The sequence below is a fragment of the Neolamprologus multifasciatus genome, chromosome 4 (genome assembly GCF_963576455.1).
Source record: "Neolamprologus multifasciatus chromosome 4, fNeoMul1.2, whole genome shotgun sequence".
Taxonomy (NCBI): domain Eukaryota; kingdom Metazoa; phylum Chordata; class Actinopteri; order Cichliformes; family Cichlidae; genus Neolamprologus; species Neolamprologus multifasciatus.
This window is the reverse complement of record NC_140442.1, coordinates 9,647,656-9,668,253: the sequence shown is the minus strand read 5'-3', so window position 1 is coordinate 9,668,253 and position 20,598 is coordinate 9,647,656. Positions and strand designations below refer to the sequence as shown.

The window sequence follows — 20,598 nt, the reverse complement described above, 5'->3', positions numbered from 1 at the left end:
TATTTCCAAATGAGGCTTTTTTCTCATTAAAACAAAAAACAAATGTGAGTTAGAGAAGGAAAACTTATTTTATTTGGCTGATTAAGAAACAAGAATAAAACAATTTTGAATGTTTTTATACCCAAATGTAAATTAATTTCTGCTTTCCCAGAAAGACAGGTATTATTGGCACAAGAGGGTTTAAAAATTCACAAGCATTTGTTAGCCTCTGTTTTAAAACAACTCCCATGTTTGCTAAAGGGGGAAAAAGAAATGAGCAAAAGTCTTTTTCTCCTAGCACAGGTTTTGGTTTTATCTAGGCCTGAGATACACACAATAAATATTATTAGGATCTTTCAAATTATACTCCAAACAGAACATATCATATCATATCGAACTAATCAAATTCTGTACAGATGTCACAATCCCTGGAACATGGAATCATAATGTAAATAGTGATGTCCACATGTCAGCCTAAAAAACAAAATAAAGCGCCACTAAAAGTATTTACAACGCTGCAGGAACTGTGAAAAACAAATCTAGTAAACTGCTGTCTAGTTGCACTGAGTTTCACTCTTTAGCACACTGAGGAAATTAATGAGAATAATGTAACTCCCACACTGTAGGAGGCAGGTTTATCCAGTTTATCCCTGCTACGGTAGACACAAAGCATTGTGAAGTGCCTGCTCCAAAACTAATGTGTCTTTGAACAAATCCTTCCATTTGTCAGGAACCCGTGCTGAGGAATGCTCAGCAAATACTTCAAACAAGCAGATGCGGGAAACGGTCCATGAAGTGCCACTCCCAGCCATCTCTGGCTTCCCTGCTTCCCACCTGGAGTCACACATTAATCATCTCCTCTTTGAAACTGACATGAATCAGAGGGAGCACACTTCAGACGGCCAGAGCGCCGACAGAATGACAGAATCAGCATCGGCGACACAGCTGAAAATCCAGCAGCTTGATTTAAATAAAACACAGCGCTCCAGTCTTCTCTGATAGAGTGAACGCGACATGTCGTTTTCCTGCAATTATTACTGCTGATATGAACTCAGATCAGATATCTGGCTATTAAGCTATTCATTTTAATACGTAATCCATCATGTGGTCAAATTAGCACTGAAACGGGACAGAAGTAGGAAGCTCATCCGAAATACTGGGAAACTGAAAATTAAACACCTGGGTTCAATCCAGCTTTATGCATTATAAGATAAAGCTGTTCCTCCAGGGGATCAGCAACAGGGGTGGGAAGGGCACAAACACCTGGATCTTGCTGGAAAAATGCCTAGTACTCATCATCAGATGTAATCAGCATGATTTTGTCAGACTTGCGGGAGCTCTTGCTGCCTGTGGCCACGTTTCCATTTGTGGTGGGCAGGGTCACCTCCTGTGTGGATTGCTGGGTGTACTGCTGATAGGCTGGAGAGAAGTTGTGGATGGCATCCTGCACCATGTCTCCCGGGTTTATCGTTTCCTTCAGACCACTGGAAATGCTCTGCATTGGTGGGAGGATTTCTGTAGAAAAGCAGGAACGAGGACGGGCACATTAACGATCAGACAAAATGAGACTGCAATATAATTGCTTTTAAAATTTCACAAAAGTGATCAATTTGGCCATCTGAATGCAAATAAATGTGAAGGATGGGAACATTTATTTTTAAAAATAACGGCATAATACTTTATTAAATCACTGAAAATTTAAAAAGGAGGAGTTTTCATGTACTGACAATAATGTCTATCAAAATGTCCCAATTGCAATGCTAGCAATTGGTCACAAAGTAATTTCATGTCTTAAAAAACAACAACAAACTAATAAACCCTTAATAATGAATTCCAGTTATTGGTGGAATCAAATTTTAATAATTCGTTAGTACTTCTAAATGTTCAAAACAGCCATACATCCGCTAATCTGTGCAATCAAGATTGTTTGATCATTGTATTGATTTCATTGTAGAGACAAAATGTTTTTTGATCTGGTTAAGTGACCAAAAATAGGGCTTGTCGCCATCAAGCGACTAAATATTTAATTTGTACTGTCTGTTTATTGTAAGACAACAATAAAAAATAAAAAAAGGGGGTGGGGGGCTGGTAAAAAAACAGGTTTTGGTTTCAGGGTCACTGGCTCAGGCTTACGAAGGTGTGCAACGAGAAGCGTAAGGTGTGGTAGTTAGGCATGGTTGACCAAGGTTTGGTGAAACTGTAAACCAGGGGTGTGGCAACTTCTGAAATAACATATATCAACACCCGAGAAAATATGAATGTTACTGTCCCAAAGTTCAGCTGTATTCTTGAACGGGGTGACTTAAAACTAATCTAATAATGAGGTACTCTCTATAGAGAAACACTGTTCTATCCAAGTGGACCACATTTCAATTCTGAATTCAAAGAAGTTTAAATGAAACTATGCCTTTTCATCAGCATTTCCAGAAATTGTGTATGGTACGAATTTTAAGGAATGTAGGATTTCCTATATCAGGAAACATTGCAAAATGGCAGAAGACACATCTTTTAGCTTCTATTTGCAATTTTCTTGCAAGCAGCATCGCTCACTTCATCCCTTTTAAAGTACAGTGCCTTTCCCCTCATTTTCCTCTGGTTTGCTCAAAGGCAAATTTTCTCTAACTTATTAGTCAAATTATATGCTCAGCAACTCCTACAGTCACATAGTTCATGTTTGCACTAGATTTAACTCAAGTGCAAATGTGTAAATCTGTAGCTACACATTTCAGTTTCTATATCGCTTAAATCAGAGGTATTGTGACTCCTCCAAGTTGCTGGTCTAAAGAGGTACAGGGCAATTCAATTACTTTTACTTCTCAGGCTTTCAGGCCAGTGTCACTCCTTATTCTCCAGGGAAGAAGGGCAATTAGCCTGGGAAGACGTCAACAGATTTTCAAGGCGAGGACAAGAGGTAACAATCAATTGTTTGTTGTTTGTTTCCTCTGTTCTCTGTAAAAACGACATCACTCACCTGGCACTTCATTTTTTTTCTGCTGGTAGACAGTGCAGGTGAAGGCGTATCTGAGGGCAATGGCAGCAAAGAACATCTCAATGCAGATGATAAAGTTCTGCCAGCCTGCCGCCACAGTACCGGCGCCAACCTCGTGTCCGTCGATGAAAAGTGCATTGGGAATGACGCCACAGCGCTCCAGGATGGCGAGGACCATTCCTTCAAAAAGACAACATTTTTAAATCAATTTATATAATTCTATAGGCTGGCAAAGAAAAGAAAAAAAGGGGACACGCACACTGAGCTTACCTTGCCAGAAGGATAAGAAGATGACGGATTTAATTGTGAGAAACTTGAGCACCGGTTCGTACGGTCTGAGCAGGTCACTTGTTGCGAAGTAGAAAAGGAATAGAGCGTAGAGGGCCAGGCTGACTGAAATATTGTAGATGATTGTGATATACAGGTATCCTCCATTCACACTGCATGAAAAGAAAGTTGGAAGAACGGCATAATAAATTTGCAAACATATATAGGCTTTTGTTTGATAGTGTCTACTTATTTGGGTTTTGAGTTCTTCAGCTCTTCAAGCTGACTGAAAAGAAGTGGCTTAAATTTGAGGACATTTCAGCCATATCGCATCTTTTTGTCCTCTTCTTTGAACAAGAGGTTACGACTTACATATATATATATATATATACACAGCCTTCTTATTTTTAGGATGCATCCAGTAAACAGACATTTTTGATTGTCAGCCTGCCTTTTTACCCATTTTGCATTCTAGAGAGCCTCTCTGAGGATTCAGCTGTGACTACACTAATTACTCCCATGCAGTATACCGTGCACGGTTGGCTGAAAGCGTATAAGTAAACAATCTGTGAATCATTATAGCCTTACTGCAGAGCCTAAAGAAAGATGTGAAGAAAGACACTTATTTCTGACTGCCATTTTTCCTGTTGAAGTATATGAAGAAATAATAACTTTAAACTTCTAAAAAGCAGGTGATGATATAAAACTGATTGGATGCTTCTATATAAAGCCCTCATTGAACTCTGTGCTTCGTTTTGAAACAAGTGTTGTCACAGCTGAATCTTCAGAGAGAGACGGTGAATCAAGAGGCACAGAAGAGCACCTGAAAATAAGTCGGGCAGAATTTACGGCCTGCAGATTTTATAGCTTTTGATTATATGCTAAAGCTAATTTTATTGAATATATCACACTCTCCTTGTTCTGTTAAAAACCTTATTGGCACATGTGAAGCACTAAAATATGCTGTAATTAAATCTTTCTGACTGCAATTTATCCCCAGCTTTTGACAGACAAAGTAAAAATGTGAAATGAAGCAATGCTTCTTCTCCAAGCATAACAGAAAAAGAATGAAGGGCTTTCATTTTAAAACACTACATTTCAGGGAAAGTTGTAAAAAGCAATAACTTCACATTATCAACAATGCCAATGAAGCTGTGAGTGTGGCTACACATGTGACACAACTGGGACAAATGCAGCAGGGCACCTGTGAAGTTTCTATCCATCAGTTTCAGCTTAAAATAAATACTTTTAATGCAACTATTTTCATCATGCCAGCTGTGAAGAGGTGATACAATTATCTCTATTTGCAAATTGTTCCCATGCACATCACACAAACAGCAAACAAGCCTTCTGGCTATCATGTGGAAGCATATGATACATGGAGAAGGAAATGCAAAGAGAGGTGGTGCTCACTTAAAATCTCCATCGTGATATTTGCCAAAGGCCTGCAGGATGATGGTGATGACTGCCATGATGGGTTTGACAACACAGAACTGGAGAGTCGCCTGAAGAAGAAATTGTAATTCAGAATGAGACATCAAGAAACTATGAAGGAGGATGTGAGAATCTGTTTGCACATCTGACAGACGAAAACAATGTGTTATATCCCCAATCCCTTTAATGTCATCACCAGCCATTTTCCCACCTCACAAGGTATGATTTTTTACATTATATGTCGTATACACCAATTCAGTTATTGTTTGCATTTAGTACAGCTAATAAATTCCATATGACATGGTAATAAACGGTTAAAAGACAAATAACTGTTTTATGGTTTTATGAGGGGTTATGCACTAAACCATTTTTTGGCTCTGAGAAACAACTTCCTGGGATCTCTTCTGGTTGCTGGGCAATTGCTCAAAGGTATGAAACTGTCCTGTAACATCGTCCCATAAAACAACAAATTGTTTTTAAACATCAGTTTCTGTGCAGATTTATCATATCCAGTCTTTGAACTACACCAACTGCTCTTAAATCAAGCTGACAGATGCTCTCAGCAACAAAACAAGCAGGCATATTTCATACAACAAATCATTGCTGTAATTATTAAAAGACTTAAAACATCTTATCATTGTAAAATATTAATTATTTGGCTAAATTAACCTACAGGATACATGTTTTAATGCTGATCTGGATGGAAGGTGGATGAAACAACAAAGTAGGCAGCGAATTGAGACCTGCATGCATCCCAAGAGTGACAGGTGCTCTCTGTGTTGTGTATTGAAGCCAGAACTAACCAATTTGAAAGAGGTTGCTCTAAACTCCCATCGCTGCTGCTACACTTGAAAGCAACAGACCAGGTCTTTTCAACTTGAGGGATTTCCAGTGACGATGGTCAGCTTGGCAAAATGGCATCGATAATCGTTTAGAACACCGATTTACTTTGAAGCTCAAGTACCAGCAGTTTTCACTTACCGTACGCCTATTTGAGTGCAAGCTTGTCACCCAGAATATCCCCAAAGCAAGTAATTTGCATGATACTTCCTGCCATGCTTAAAATTGAAAACAAAATACACAGCCATAGCAGTGGATTAAAAGTCAATCATGGTTTCTGGTTCAAATTAATTCAGTCCAAGCAATCCACAGTCTTCATACACTAAAATACTAATACTAATGTGAGAGTGCACTGCATGATACATATGTAAGAGGACACTGTATTTCTGCATGCTTTTTCATCTTGACTAACAACTAGTCAGTGAGTCTCTTTGCTATTTCACACTACACACTAGAAGTGCGACAAGAAAGAATCAAAACAGTAAAGCTGAGGACACAAAATATTGTGAAGCTCTTCAGCCCTGGAAAGCTGAAGATGTATGTTATTCCTCTGCCAGGGAGCTGAGATGGAGGTATGTTTTCAGAGCTTTTCATTTGTCTGTCAGCAGGATTACACAAAAAACCATTAAACTGAGTTTCATGAAACTTGGTTGAGAAGAGGACAGTGGGCAAAAGAAGAATCTTTCATTTTACAAACAGATCCAGACATTTCAAATTCTAAAACAAGGCATAAGCTTTGGTGAAGGATTCGCTCATAGAGGGTGACTTCATGTCAGCCTAATTCAACTTGTGATTAAAAATTTGCCCATTTGATAGAATATTAAGTACAGCAACCTATTAAAATGATCAAACTACAACACTTTGTGGTTATACCATGTTTTACTGCACCTTATTTGTTTATTTGGAAGCAAAACAGCCACAATTCACATCCGCGGGATTTCACTTGTGCTCAGTTTCAAGTAAATGATTCCCCAAAGCATCTGACAATGAGATAAATGACTTAAAACTGAAATGTCATCGAACAGTTTAGGATGTAAGAGCAGCTTATCCTCTAACCTTATCTTCAAGAAACACCATGACTCTAGGCTGCTTTTTCATATCAGTATTTCATTTGTTAAGCCCCCTTATAATCACAAACTGACGCGTTCTCAAAATGTGCGAAGAATTTTAATGCTCGTTACACCCGTAAATGTAGATCGAGGCCTATCAGATGTCACATTCTTCCAGTTTAAGTATTTTCTTGTAAAGAAACTCACAGAGAACAGTGTTTCTTATTCTGAACCACAGCTTTGTGTGATCGATATGAAGTGCTTCAGTGATTTAGTTCAAATATATTAATATGTATGGCAGCCACTTAAGCTTGTTTGGAGCAACTGTCAATGACTTTGCTTTGGTTTACATAAGCAAAACAGAATTTATTAATTTCTAAGGTGCTAGATTTTTAGAAAGCTTAGTATTAAGCCCTTTCTCTAGGCCTACGTTTCACTGATACATTACAAATTCCAAAAAAAAATACTGGAGTATCTGGATCTATCTTCTTCTTCTTGTCTTAATTACCCCCTCGTAGAGAATTATCTTGTTTATAGTTTTACCTCATTGCAATTGCGAGATTTTCCTTTTAAAACATTTCATGGAGGACTTGTGCCAGGGCACAACGAGTGTTTATCACTTGCTTCTTATTAAAAAAAATGTTCATTTTATGCATTTTCTTTTGAAGACAGTTCTAATATCCATCAGTGTTAGACTGGAAGCTTGTGCAGCATCCCAAGACACTGGAATGAAGCACTGCGCTGACAGCTCATATCATCTCTCTGTGTTTATTATCAAGCTGCTTTCACCTGGCCTCGATTGCTTTTGTTTTCCTTTTTGTAACCAATGGATGTTATCCTCTGAAAAAACACAGAGCCAATTATAACAGCTGTCATTTTTAAGCAGTCTGAAGACTTGAAGTGAATAATAACTCGCAGTGAAGGGTTTTCGTTTTCTTTTTTTTGGATGTATTCTTGTTTTCACTTTGTGCGAGTTTATTTCAGAGGCCCGAAGGAGAGTTTTTAGAGCAGAGATAAAAGCATGATTGAAGCTTACCTGTTTGCAGAATCTCAAAAAGCCAATGGAGTAGCTCATTCCAACGAGGCAGCAGGTACCATACAGACAATTTGATCTGTCAAGTCAACAGAACATGAGGAGTTTTTAAGTTGTGTCAATACTGAAATGTCTGATAACAAAATCAAGCAAAGTACACAAAAGATATTTTTCAAACAAAAACTTAAGACATCAATTTGTTCAAGCTTTTGTGGAGATTTTATCTGGCTATATTTTAGATTACTGTGAACTGAGTATATTTGGGTTTTGGATCATTGGTTTGACAGAAAAACACATTAGAAGGTATCACCTGGATCATGAGGATCTATACATATCTATATCTATCTATATAGGTATATATCTTTTTTATTTTTAATTTTTAATTTTTCAACTGTTTAACTCAAATATCTAAATCAACCAATGGCATTGCAGCAATCCAATGCATTTAGGCATGTAGACAAGCATGGGATAACCTGTTTAAATTCATCTTCTCTTCTCCATTCAATCATTAGAATGTAAAGAGTAGTGCTTTAAGAGAATTTGAGCTTGGCATGGTTGTTGGTAACAGCAACTGGATTGAATATTTCAAAAATTCCCCATCTCCTGAGATTTTCCTGCATCGCTACGATTTACAGAGACTGGTCCAAAAACAAAAATATCCAATAAGTGTCAATTCTCTGGGTGAAAATGCCTTGTTGATGCCAGGTGAAATGGCCCAACTGCCTGAAGTTGAAAAAGGCAACAACAACTCAAAAAACCACTTGTTAAAACCAAGATGTGCAGAAGGCTATCTCTGAATGCACAGCACATGTAACCTTGAAGAAGATGGGCTACTGCTGGAAAAGAACACACCGGGTGCCACTGCTGTCAGAAGAGAGCATGAAACAAAGCTGCAATTTCACCAGAATTGGAAGATGAGAACTGGTCTGATGAATCTTAGTTCCTACCTTTCGGAAGGTAGGGGTGTTGGTGAAAACAACATGAAAGCACCGATTCAACCTGCTTGTATCAATGTTTCAAACTGGTGGTGGTGGTGTAATGGTATTGGGGATTTTTTTCTCGGCAGACTTTGGGCCCATTGGAACCAAACTAAAGATCGTTTAAATGTCATACCTTATCTGAGTATTGTTGCTGACAATGTTTTCCTTTTATAGCATGGTCAGCAACCATTTATAGCTTTATATGCAGTGTGTCCATATTCTGATGGCTGCTTCTGATAATGTCACAAAGCTCAAATCAGAGTTTCCATTGAATTCCTAAAGGGTGAATGATCCTTAAACAAGATAAGCATTATACATCTTGTCTCCACCAGCTCTGTCAAGAAATACCATCATTTAACAGAGATCAGCATTAGAGTCTGAACACACTCGAGAAACTGGCCCCGACTAGCTGCCCTATGGCTGAGTCAGCCATAAACACAGCTTATGAAGACTGGGTAAAAGCAGAGAGATAAAGAGAAGCCTCACCTATGAACAACACAGCAGTTTATTGGTAGCACTTTCACTGTGCTGTTCAAACAAAATGCTAATTCAAGAGTAGAAAATGCACTTTGGACCTTTTGGGTTCATAAAAAACAACTATAGTTGGTTCCAGGTGAACTAATGTATTTATTACTCCTAGCTCAATGTAATCATTAACACTAAAAAGCTTTCCATCATGTACATGTAACATAGAACTGAGTGACTCACTGTATAGGCTTCCCTCGGATCTCTGACATGATTGCACTCTCTCCTCTCAAATACTCAAAGGACAGGCTCAGGAAATTGTAAATGACAAAAGCTGTAACAAAAAAGAAAGAGTTATTTGTCTTTTTACCAAATGTCAAACACATTTCACTGAATAATTTAAACTGTAACTGTATTTTCCATCACCTTTAAGTTTAACTTCACCAAAAAGGTCAAATCATTTTAGAGGAAAAAAACTTTCACATGATAAAAAATAATTAGTCCTACATTTTATAACAATAAATGTTTTAGTCCTTATATTAAGAAGCTTCTAAGGGTTCTGTGTCTCGGAAATCCCTTCCTAATCCTGTGTTGCTATTTAAAGAGGGATTAATGAAGCTAATGCAGATGGTGTCCAGTCAAGAGAAGGTTCATTATGTTTTAGCCGTAGCCGCTGGTGGTATTCCAGTCTTCCTGCTTCCTGATGCACCGCACTATCAATCAGCCACAAAATTGGCCTGCAAACTGGAAACTAATCGCTTGAATAATGCATTTCCTATTTTTCTTCTTTCTCAAATTACTTGTAATCCATTTTGCATATGATTCACCTTTGCCACCGGTGAAGTGCTTTAGTCTCAAAACTTCAATTCATAATCATAGGTACATTGTAAAAAGCGGCTACTCTACCTAACTGCCACCTAGAGAACAGGGTTTAAATTAGATTTGCATATTGAAAGTTGCTGCAGGATTTTCAATATCAAACCAAAATAAATTACCTTTCCTGAAAGACAGAAACACTGCAAACCAGGGAACAAAACAAATTCACCAAAAAAATTCAACTCACCCTAGAAATGTAACACCTGAAATAATGAGGTCTACGCACATGATAACAACGACTGCTGTGAAAAACTAGTTTGGCTACTTCCTTGTGTTTCTACTCCTGGCAGCCATATAAAACAAAGGCAGGGAAGTAACAATGACTGCCCATGAAGAACACCATCACCCACAGTGCTGGTGCTTATGATGCTTACCTTCATAGCAGTCTCGGACAGAATCAAAGTAGACATAGTACTGGTTGTTGCTGATGAAAAGAAGGCTGAGCCAAGAATCAAAGGCATAAACTGGCACAATAAACAGGATGCGGATGATGTAGCGCTGCTCATTTGGGACGGTGTAGGATCTAAGGTGTGTATAGATCTGCAATGAAAACAGTTAAAGCATAGTAGAACAATTAGGAAACAAATAACCCTTTTATTGCCAGGAATTAATACAGAACCATAAAAAAGGGTTATGAATTCAATAACTTATATAACTATAGAAGTAATGTCTGCCTACATGTGAAAATTGGTTCAGACCTGCTTTTATTGTTCAACGAAAAACTGGTTATAAGGAGTATTATAACCTCAACTTGAAAATAGTTTTTTTTTTTTATTCATTATTTATGAAGTCTCAAAATGACTTGTTACCTGGCCAAAGAAAACACATATTTACATTCATATGAATCAAATACAAAGTAGGAAACCATCTATCTTTCCATGTATATAAATCAAGAACAGAATATGCAGTTTGACATTTATTTCCTTTCACCTTTTGAATTGACTGATAAATTCTTTAACAATTTGTTAACTCTAAATTTAACTTTAAGTTAAAAATATATAAATTTTAATGAAGATGCTGGCCAAAAAGAGCTTTTGTATATACTGAATCCATCATTTAAATACTAATAGAACACTAGAAAGTGTGCAGACAACTACGCTAATGACATCCACATAAGGAGTGAGGAGTTGGCAAACCTAGAGTACAAAACAGAGACGAACAAACCACTTGCTACTCACAAACAACATCTGTTGATATTTATTAGAATAGTCACTAGACTTTGCATAAACATGAAAAGGGTTAAGGATTTACTACAGGGTTGTTATTAAGTGGAAATGATTTATTGGTATGATTTAGATCATTTAAAACACCAAGTTTTATATGTTAAATGTCAGTATGTTATTAGCTTAAAATCAATATGTTTATGTATATCAGTAGCAGAGATGAAGATCATATCACATTTTATGACCAGGCTCCATAAGGCTTAGATTTTTTTAATCACTGCATACTGATAATAAACTTAACAAAACTGTAACTCACCATTGTTTAATGTCTTTGGACTTTGAAGTTTTTACTTTATGGTTACTTATCAAGTTTTTCAGCTTATCAGACATCCGTAGTGGAGAATGCTAACATAGGGGTGATAAGTAATTCATTTTTTTTCTGTAATATACTTACATATCTATATTATTGCTAATATATATTGTAATATATCTATATCATGGCTAAAGCACTTCTGGATGGATGCAAACTGCATTTCGCTGCCCAGTACCTGTGACATGTGCAATGACAATAAAGTTGAATTCTATTCTATTCTAATTCTATTTTTCTACAGAGAAGAAACAATATAAACCACAAGAGTGTAAACACTAAAATGCCAGGCTCCCAGGAGCAACCATATCATCATTTTCTTTTTAATCTGGATGGTATTCCTTGCCACATTGTATCTTGCCCTGACTGTTCTGTCTGCCACAATGAAATACTAGAAGCATGTTGTGTAGAATAAAGAGAAATTACCCAACGCCCATTTTAATGACCTCCCGAAACAAAGTTACTGACCACACCTTACATTGTACAGCTCTTACTTAACAATATGATCGGTAACTGGACTTGGTTTCAATTGAATTATATTTAAAATGTGATGTAGTGTATCTGGCAACACACACATATCACATGGCAGACAACTCAGCTGTAGTTTTTAGACTTTACATAAAAATCATCACCTGACAGGATAGTTTTACAATCAATGAGTCGTGTTCAAACAGTGAATCATTTTTCCAAGCTCCTACTTAAAATGAAGTATGGATAATAAAGTTAAGAAAGTGACTGGGTTTTACTATGTGTTTATGTTATGACAAAATGTTAAATGTAATTGTTCCTTTTGATGCTCTAAAGGTGACGTAATGCAATGCCACCACGGGAGTACTGTCTAGTACCATCGAGATTAAGAAATCCACAGCAAAATGCTGCAACATAAAGCAGTTGGGAAATATGGTGGGGGTTATATCCCAACTGTTTGTATCACTGAAATTTAAATTGATACAGTCTTGTCAAACTTATAATCATGGGAGCAATTGAACAGAACAAAACCCAATATTTATACTTATATCAGATTAAAATCAGTCTGTTTTGTATAAGAAAAACTTGTTCACAGGTTTTGTGGTAATGTAATGATAACGCCTTTAATAAGCAGCTAAACAATGGCTGTTAGTACTGAAATATAGTAGTGAAAAAAGTTTGGCCCCTCCCCCCTCCCTTTCTGATTTTTTATTTTTTTGCTTGTTATCACATTTAAATGTTTTAGATCATCAAACAAATTTAAATATTAGACAAAGATTAAAAAAGGTAAAGACAAAATGCACTTTCTAAATCAAGGCGTTTATTATTAAGGTCAAAAAAAAATCCAACCCTATATGGCCCCAGAAAAAGTGATTGCCCTCTAAACCTAATAACTGGTTTGACCACGCTCAGCAGCAACAACTGTTTGATGAGTCTTTGACAACACTGTAGAGGAATTTTGACATACTCATGTTTATAATTCTGGTATGACGTTCCTTTTCTGAAATGCTGCGTTACTTTTCCACCAGATGTAATAGGATAAACCTTCCAAAAGATGTAAACTTTTGTCTTGTCAGTGCACAGAATATTTTCCCAAAGTCTCTGGGATCATCCATTTGTTTCTTGGCAGATGTGAGATGAGCCTGTGCATTCTTTTTGTTCAGCAGTGGTTATATCCTTGGAGTTCTCCAATGGATGCCATTTTTGCCCATTCTCTTATTTGTTGTTGAATCATGAACTCTGACCTTAACTGAGACATGTGAAGCCCGCGGTTCTTTCATGCTGTTCTGGGTTATTCTGTGACCTCCTGGATGAGCTGTCAATGTGCTCTTGGAGCAATTTTGGTAGGCTGGTCATTTCTGGGAAGGTTCATCACTGTTCCAAGTTTTCTCCATTTGTGGATAATGGCTCTCACCATGGTTCACTGGAGCTCCAAAGCCGTAGAAATTGCTTTGTAACCCTATCCAGACTGATAGATGTCAGTGACTTTGTTTCTCAGGTTTTTCTTTAGATTACAGCATGATGTGTTGCTTTTGAGATCTTTTAGCCTGCTCAACTTTGCCAGAAAGCTTTTATTCAATGATTTCTTGATTTAACAGTCTGCCAGTAATCAGGCCTGAGTGTGTTTAGTGAAAATGAACTTAGTTTTCCATAAAATGTGGTTAATCACAGTAAATTCATGATTTAACAAGAAGCGCAATTACTTTTTCCACACAGGACCAGGTAGGTTTGGATAACTTTTCTCCCTTAATCAGTGAAATCATCATTTAAACACTGCATTGTGTATTTATTCAGGCCATCTTTATCTAAAATAAAATTTGTTTAATGATCTGAAACATTTAAGTGTGACACATATGCAAAACACTAGGAAATCAGGAAGGGGCAAACACTATCACGCAACTATAACTTTAGTAACTGCAATGTAAAGGTTCTTGATTTTCAATTAACATATTTTTTCAATATCTTGTAACTAGAAAAAGTCTATCTAAAGCTAATTTAATTTACAAGCGCTTGTAGTGCCATTTTCAAAGTTACTTTTTACCTAGACAACATTAAAAAACAAAACATGCCCAGCTAACCTTGCAATTACTGTAATTAATTACCAACAATTTGAAGCAAAAAGGATTCTCTTGCTTAAATGTATCATTTAAACATTCAAAAAGTGTCTAAAGACGTATAATAACACCCAAATTAGCATATTGGAGTGAGGAGCTTGCAAAGTTGGAGTCTAATCAATGAAACAAAATTGTAGGTGTGTATTGGAGCTAAAGAAGAAGAAAAAAAGCCACAAGCAAAAGCAAACCATTTGCTACACAGCATACACTGATATTTCTTGGTCAAAACAGTTACTATACTTATGATCATGAACTATATTTACATAAAAAAGCAAGAGTTAAAATTTACTAATGAGCCCAGTTAGAGAGGTTGTCACTAGGTGGAGACCATTTAGTACTGCGGGTACTCTACCTAGAAGTGAGTTCTGCGCTACAAAACCACAAGTACGTGGTTTTTAGTGGCTATTGAAAATCATGTCACATTTTATGACGAGCTATTGCAAAAATCCAGGTAATTCCATAGGGCTCCCATACTTCTTGTCAGAAGTCATGTATACTGATAACAAACTTAATAAAACTGTAACTCACTTTCTGAAAATGTCTTAAAAAAGGAAGTTAGTGATGTGTAAGTGTCAACTTTAAGCTTATCAGACACTCTTATACCGATAATAACTAATGTTCCTTGTGTTTCTATAGAACAGACAAGACATATCAAACTCCTGAGTGCAACCATGTCATCTTTTTCTTTTTAATCTGTATGGTGTTATTTCTTGCGGCACTTTATCTTGCCGCGACTCTTCTGACTGCCACAATGGAATACAAAAGTACAGAGGCATGTTGTCTAGAATAAAGAAAGATAATCCACCCTCCCACACCCTCCCAGAACATTCCTGCTACTAAATTACTAACCACACCTTACATTGCGGAGCTCCAACTTAAGTATATGTTCGCTAACTGGACTTTGTTTTAACAAACTGGTAAACTGGTAAAAAGTCTTAACTTATTATTTTTTTACACACATATGCATACACATACATACACACACAGTTGCCTCTAGAAACATGGTTGACGACACAACAACACATGCACCATATGGCAGACAATTCAGCTATCATTCTTATCAGTGACCTTTAGCTTTTAGACAAAGCTTTACATAAACACAGAACAATTATTACACCAGTGAGTCACATTTATTGATTACTACTGTTAATATGGTTAAGAAAGGGATTGGCATTTTCCAGTCTAGTCTTAAATAAATAAAATGGAAATAAAACACATATCTGTTAGATAAGTAGTGGAAAGTCTGAGGAAGGTTCTTCCTTTTTGGGTTCTTGGGTAATGCAACGCTAATACGTAACCACAGTGGCTAAGACCGTCAAGATTAACAAGTTGACAGTAAAACTGTTGGGAAATATGGAAGACTTATATCTGTAGTAGTGTCTCTTCAGCTAAAAAAATAAAATTTCACTGAAAAATCAGTCAAATTATCTCCTCAGTATTGCTATACTATTGCTGAAAATGGATGCAGTCAAGCGCAAAGACCTCTTAAAGTAGAGTGATTATTAAAGAATAAAGAGAGACATCATTTTCTGGTAATAACTTAAGATTCATTCTTCATAAAATGACAATTTGAAGAAAGAAAAAGGACTAGCAGTTTAAATTTCCTCGGTAAACGCAGACACTTATGACTCATCAGTCAGCTACCTCTATATGAGAGGTAATCCAATTAATCCCACCAAGCTCAAGTCAATTTAGCCTAAAAATAAAAACATCATTATTTCAACTCTGACCATACCGCCTCCAATATTTGTATGATTGTTTTTGTGGTTATTTCTGGATTGGCTGTAGCGGCTGTAGGTGGAGCGGAAGGGTGATGGTTTGTTCCCTGACTCCCCCAGTCTGCATGCCAAATATCCTTGGGCAAGGCACTAACCACAAGTTGTTCTCTGATGCATCCATCGGAATATGAATATATGTGAATGTTAGCTAGAAAGCACTTAAAGGATAGAAAGTTCTTCTGTGAATGGTTGAATGTTGTATAAAGTGCTTTGAGCACTCTGCGAGAGTAGAAAGGCACTATATAAGAATTAATCCATTTAGTCCATTATGTTTGATCTTTTTTAAATTGTAAACTGAATAGCTTCAATTTAAAAGGTTACTAAAGACTTTAAAACAAACATTGTTGGACATTAGAAAATCTGTGATGAGATTTTTTTAAATATAATTTTGGGGTATCTTATCAAGACAAATTGATTCCACTCACTCAAAAAATAACTGCCACATTAACTGATACAGAAAATAATTACAACTTCACCTTAGACAAGCACACAACTAGTCTGTGGATCACAGAACTTTCTCTACATTAAATGAGCTATAACCTTGTGTAGAGCATAAAGAAGAAATCCTTGAGATATATCATTTTCAGTCATTTTTGTCACAAATTTATGCAAAGCCAAAAAGATGAGTGGTGACGGCACTGGTGTTTATGACAACCTTTCAGTGTATGTGGTAATGGGTGTGTTTAAAAGCATTTTGCAGCGCTGTAGGAAATTGAGAAAATTATTACCAATTTAATTTTTTTTCACATGAATGCAAAAAAATGGCATGAATGGATCTAAAAATCTCACTTATGGCACTTTACTCAGCATATCCCCATTTAAGCCTACACATTAAAGGCTGATTACTGTGAAAACGGTGGCCATCATTTCACATATAGTGAAGCAGACTGTAGAATGATGCCCTAAATTTGCTTTAAAACACAGAAATATATATCCTTTCTGACTCTGCAGGTAAATCATAGTTGTGTGATGAAAAATGGCTTCAGCCCACAGTATGGATAAGGGAAAAATGAATACACAAATAAACTAGAACAGGACTGAATCTAAAGTATACGTGGTAGCTAAAGGAGAATGCCTCCTGGAACACATAATACAGTCATAAAACATGACATAAATTCAGTCTGATGTTCTTAATCCCAAATGCTTCACGTTGCAAAGGCACCAATAAGCCCATCACACACACTTCACAGATTGCTACTCCAAAATGCACTGGAAACATTATAGCACAGGATCTAAGGTCATTGTCGATATGTGTTTAGTATTCAGAATGTGAGTTTAAGAGTCTATAGCAATCCTCTGGAGCGGAGTCAGATGAAACACCACCAGCATTGCAACACTCCTCCTGCAGACCGTTTTATTCCCTCCTGTGCTACACAAAGGATGTCGGTTACAAGCCAGCATCCTCCCTGTGGAACACTTGTTGTTTATTTGTTCAATTAAGATGTCTTGCTGGCAAGTGTTTGGCCAAACATGTACTATATTAAAAAGATAGAAAACCAATTGGCTCGATACTGTGTCACAAGTCCCTAAACACAGATTGCTTTTTGGTTTACTGATTGCAATATTTTAATGCTCTCTATGTCACAAACGTATTTATCTACATAAATAACGTGTCTTTCATTCATCACACTACCTAATATAAATATGACACTGCATACATTTAGTCCAATGATTCTTTATGGGTGCATAATCAGTATTTAGGCTATAAGATCAGTGAACAGGAACACAAAATCCTTTTTCTTTATAATGTGGAAAATGTTATTTAAAAAAAAAAAAAATCAGTTGTTTCCCTGCTGATGGTGCACAGCACTCTTTGGCATTCACTATGAGTGAAAAAAACATAATGATCAGCTATCATCTCAGCACAGTGGGCACATCAACCACACATGCGGAAACACTTCTTTGCAGCAGTGATAAAATGGTTTCTGGGTAAAGGTAGTCTGTGGTGAGCCACTCATTCATCGTGGCCATGTTCTTACCCATGTAGAGAGGGCTCACTGTGCATTCATTGTCCTGTAATAAGCTTGGGTATTTTTGTCAGTTTTAAATTAGTAGTCAACAACAACTAAAAAGTAAAACAATGCTCACACTCACAACAAGTGAGGAAGTCCAACCAAGTTAGGGACTTACTTACTTGCTTGCATGGGAATAAAGTAATACCTTTAAATTAGATAAGAAAGTGCCAGGGTGAGAACAAAAACAAACAGTAAAAGCAGGGAAAATAAAGTCACTGCACTAATAAGCCTTTAGGAATAGAATAATTTGTTTCTGTCCTCTGGACAGGGAAATGCAGCACATCTGTTTCTGTTACATTAAAATGGTGAGCTGAACTCTCTTTATGCGTTTGCATCTTTGAGCGTGTGATGCTTTGTAATGCAGTGATTTTAGTTCTTTTCACGTATTTAAAGTGATTTACATGAAAACCTTGTGTGAAATGGTGCATACTCACCTGGTGACAAGTTATTAGCAAGGCAGACCAGACGAATATCCCTGAGAGGACCTGGGCAGCCACTGTGTTTAAAAACATCCCATTCTGTATGATTGCTCCGTTGCCTGATACAATAATGGTCATGTTGGACATGCCTGACTTTGAAGCATCCAGGGCAGACGAATTATTTTCGGTTAATGAAGCCATGTCTTCCGAAGAAAGGTTCATCTGAAACAGAAAGAAAACACACCAAGTCGGTTTAGTTTTTTTTTTTTTTTTTTTCCTCAGACAGTGAGCACACGGCCCCTCTGTGTTTGAATAAGTGACTTTATGCTGCCCATTAGGCACAAGCAAAAAATGCAATAGTGTTTGCTAAACGGACACAAGAAGTGCCATTTTTAAAGAAAAGATATGAATGTGGTTCAAATGATCTTATCGACTCGTACCTTCTTTACTGTCAACAAAGAGATCTCCTTGTCCCGGAGAGGGCGGAAGTAGCTTTATCGCGTTTAGAAGTCACTGTCCACGAGCCAAAATTACACGACGAGCTTTAAGGGTGAAATATATTTTCAGAACAGCTAAACGTGACAATTTAGGCCCATTTACTAACCGCTCGTTGACTTCATCCGCGACGCAGTCAACAAACTCGACTTCCTTGTTTGAGGCAGGTGTCTCGCAGAGGTCGAAGTCCACACAGTCGGAGAGCATACAAAAATGCTTCTATAGAGTATACAGATAGTGCGATAGAACCCGAATTTACTGCGAGATGCCACGAAATGACAAATAAAATTATAAACAGCAGAGATTTGAACGTATCCTCGAGTGGCGACTCTGGGAAGCGGCACAAATCAACAGGTTTACAGGTGGAGGGTTCACGTGACCTGGGCTTGACGCCTGTCGTCATCACGTTGTTTCAGTGACAGAAAGTGCGGCACATTTCCGCTCACAGGTGCGCTTACACATGAGGCTAGAGGCAGAGGTTCGCGTAGAGTTCAGTGGTTACGTGAAAGGCACATCAGGATCACCCATCATCATCATCTATGACACAGCCAAGGATATGCACCCAGACCCCAAGAATTATTGGTGAACTGGATGATTGCACCGACTGTAGCAGCATTTGCTGGCCTCCTCTCATATTATATACATCATGTATAACAAGACCACTGACTGTTGCTGCAAGATCACATAGACGGTGGCAGGACTTTCTTTAAAGGAGCCTGGACCAACAAACTCAGTGACACCTTGTTGCTGGTTTTGTATAATTATACAAACATCATCTTATTCTTTACGTTGTCATATTATTGTAAAGTTTTGGTTATTGACTTTCCGTTTCTATGGGCTCTGCCTTCTGCCCTATTTATGGGGAAAAAAATCTAAGATAAGATTCAAAGATAAGACGGTATTCTCTGATGGATTTAGATGAATGCTCAAGCCTCTCATCAATGAGGAGCGCCCCTATGCAAAGTTACATGAAACAACAGGAAATTGGATGAACGCAGTGCTTTATTATGTTCCATTTCTAGTTCTACATTATTCATTTCTTCAGATGTTTTATTTAAGGATGATGCTTTGACAAAAGTTGATAAATTTATAGTTATTTCTTGTCTTCTCTTCAAGGCAGACCCTGGGAGGAATTTGAGGAAGGTTACTTGGCTATGAAGATAATAAAATATGTAAAATATGACCTGGCCTCATTAAGGGAACATCGGGTTATATGACAAAAAGTGCTATTCAGTACCTGTTTATACTATTTTTATGAACTCACAACTTGTGACTGAATATTTAAAAAAGGTTGTCTTTGTCTTTTCCTAATAATTTTTCCTTGACGTCAGTATAAAGAATCATGAGGGCAATAAAAGCTGTGAAAGAAAATAACGCCCAGTGCTCCAAAAATGCTTCTGCTTTATTTTACTTGATAATGTGACAGCGGACATTGTTGATGTGACTCATTTAAACTATGTTGGCTGGAATAAAAGTGGATAACAGTGAAAAATATCATTCATTTAAAAAATAAAGCCAAAAAAAACGTAACAGGAAAGAATTCAGTTGCTGCTTTGTTTTCAATCTTATACTAACGTTAAATTATGAATATATTTTGAAACTGCAACAAGTTGTTTAACCCACAGGCAAACTATGAACACAGCACTTTAATAAAATCGGCTGGTAATGATGTTGTTGCCCTGTGAGACGCACTTTGTAACGTTGATTTAGAAAACTGTCTTGCTATACAAAGATAATTAGCTATAATAAAATGATCAAAGTGAAGAGGGCTGTAGTGTATCTCAATTTGCATTATGGCGTTGCTGAGAAAATGCTAATAATACTTACCCTTAACAAGTGCAAGAGTTAAAATTGATCATCTCTTTAA

At 37.0% G+C, this 20,598-nt stretch overlaps 1 protein-coding gene across 3 annotated transcripts; it reads right to left on the bottom strand.

The window, feature by feature from the left end:
• Positions 1–49: 49 nt before the first annotated feature.
• On the bottom strand, positions 50–19,086 carry tmem184a (transmembrane protein 184a). Of its 3 annotated transcripts, XM_085157165.1 has the most exons (10): positions 18,841–19,084; positions 18,677–18,749; positions 18,252–18,458; positions 10,287–10,452; positions 9,280–9,370; positions 7,595–7,670; positions 4,649–4,740; positions 3,239–3,408; positions 2,951–3,148; positions 50–1,494 (listed from the first exon to the last, which is right to left on the bottom strand). In XM_085157165.1, the coding sequence occupies exons 3-10, from the start codon at positions 18,456–18,458 to the stop codon at positions 1,265–1,267; spliced, it is 1,230 nt and encodes a 409-aa protein (XP_085013291.1). In that variant the 5' UTR covers positions 18,677–18,749; positions 18,841–19,084; the 3' UTR covers positions 50–1,264. The 3 variants fall into 3 exon arrangements, with proteins under 3 accessions (XP_085013291.1, XP_085013293.1, XP_085013290.1); XM_085157167.1 differs by lacking the exon at positions 18,677–18,749 and having other exon boundaries at positions 18,841–19,086; XM_085157164.1 differs by having other exon boundaries at positions 18,677–19,084.
• Between the last annotated feature and the right edge of the window lie 1,512 nt (positions 19,087–20,598).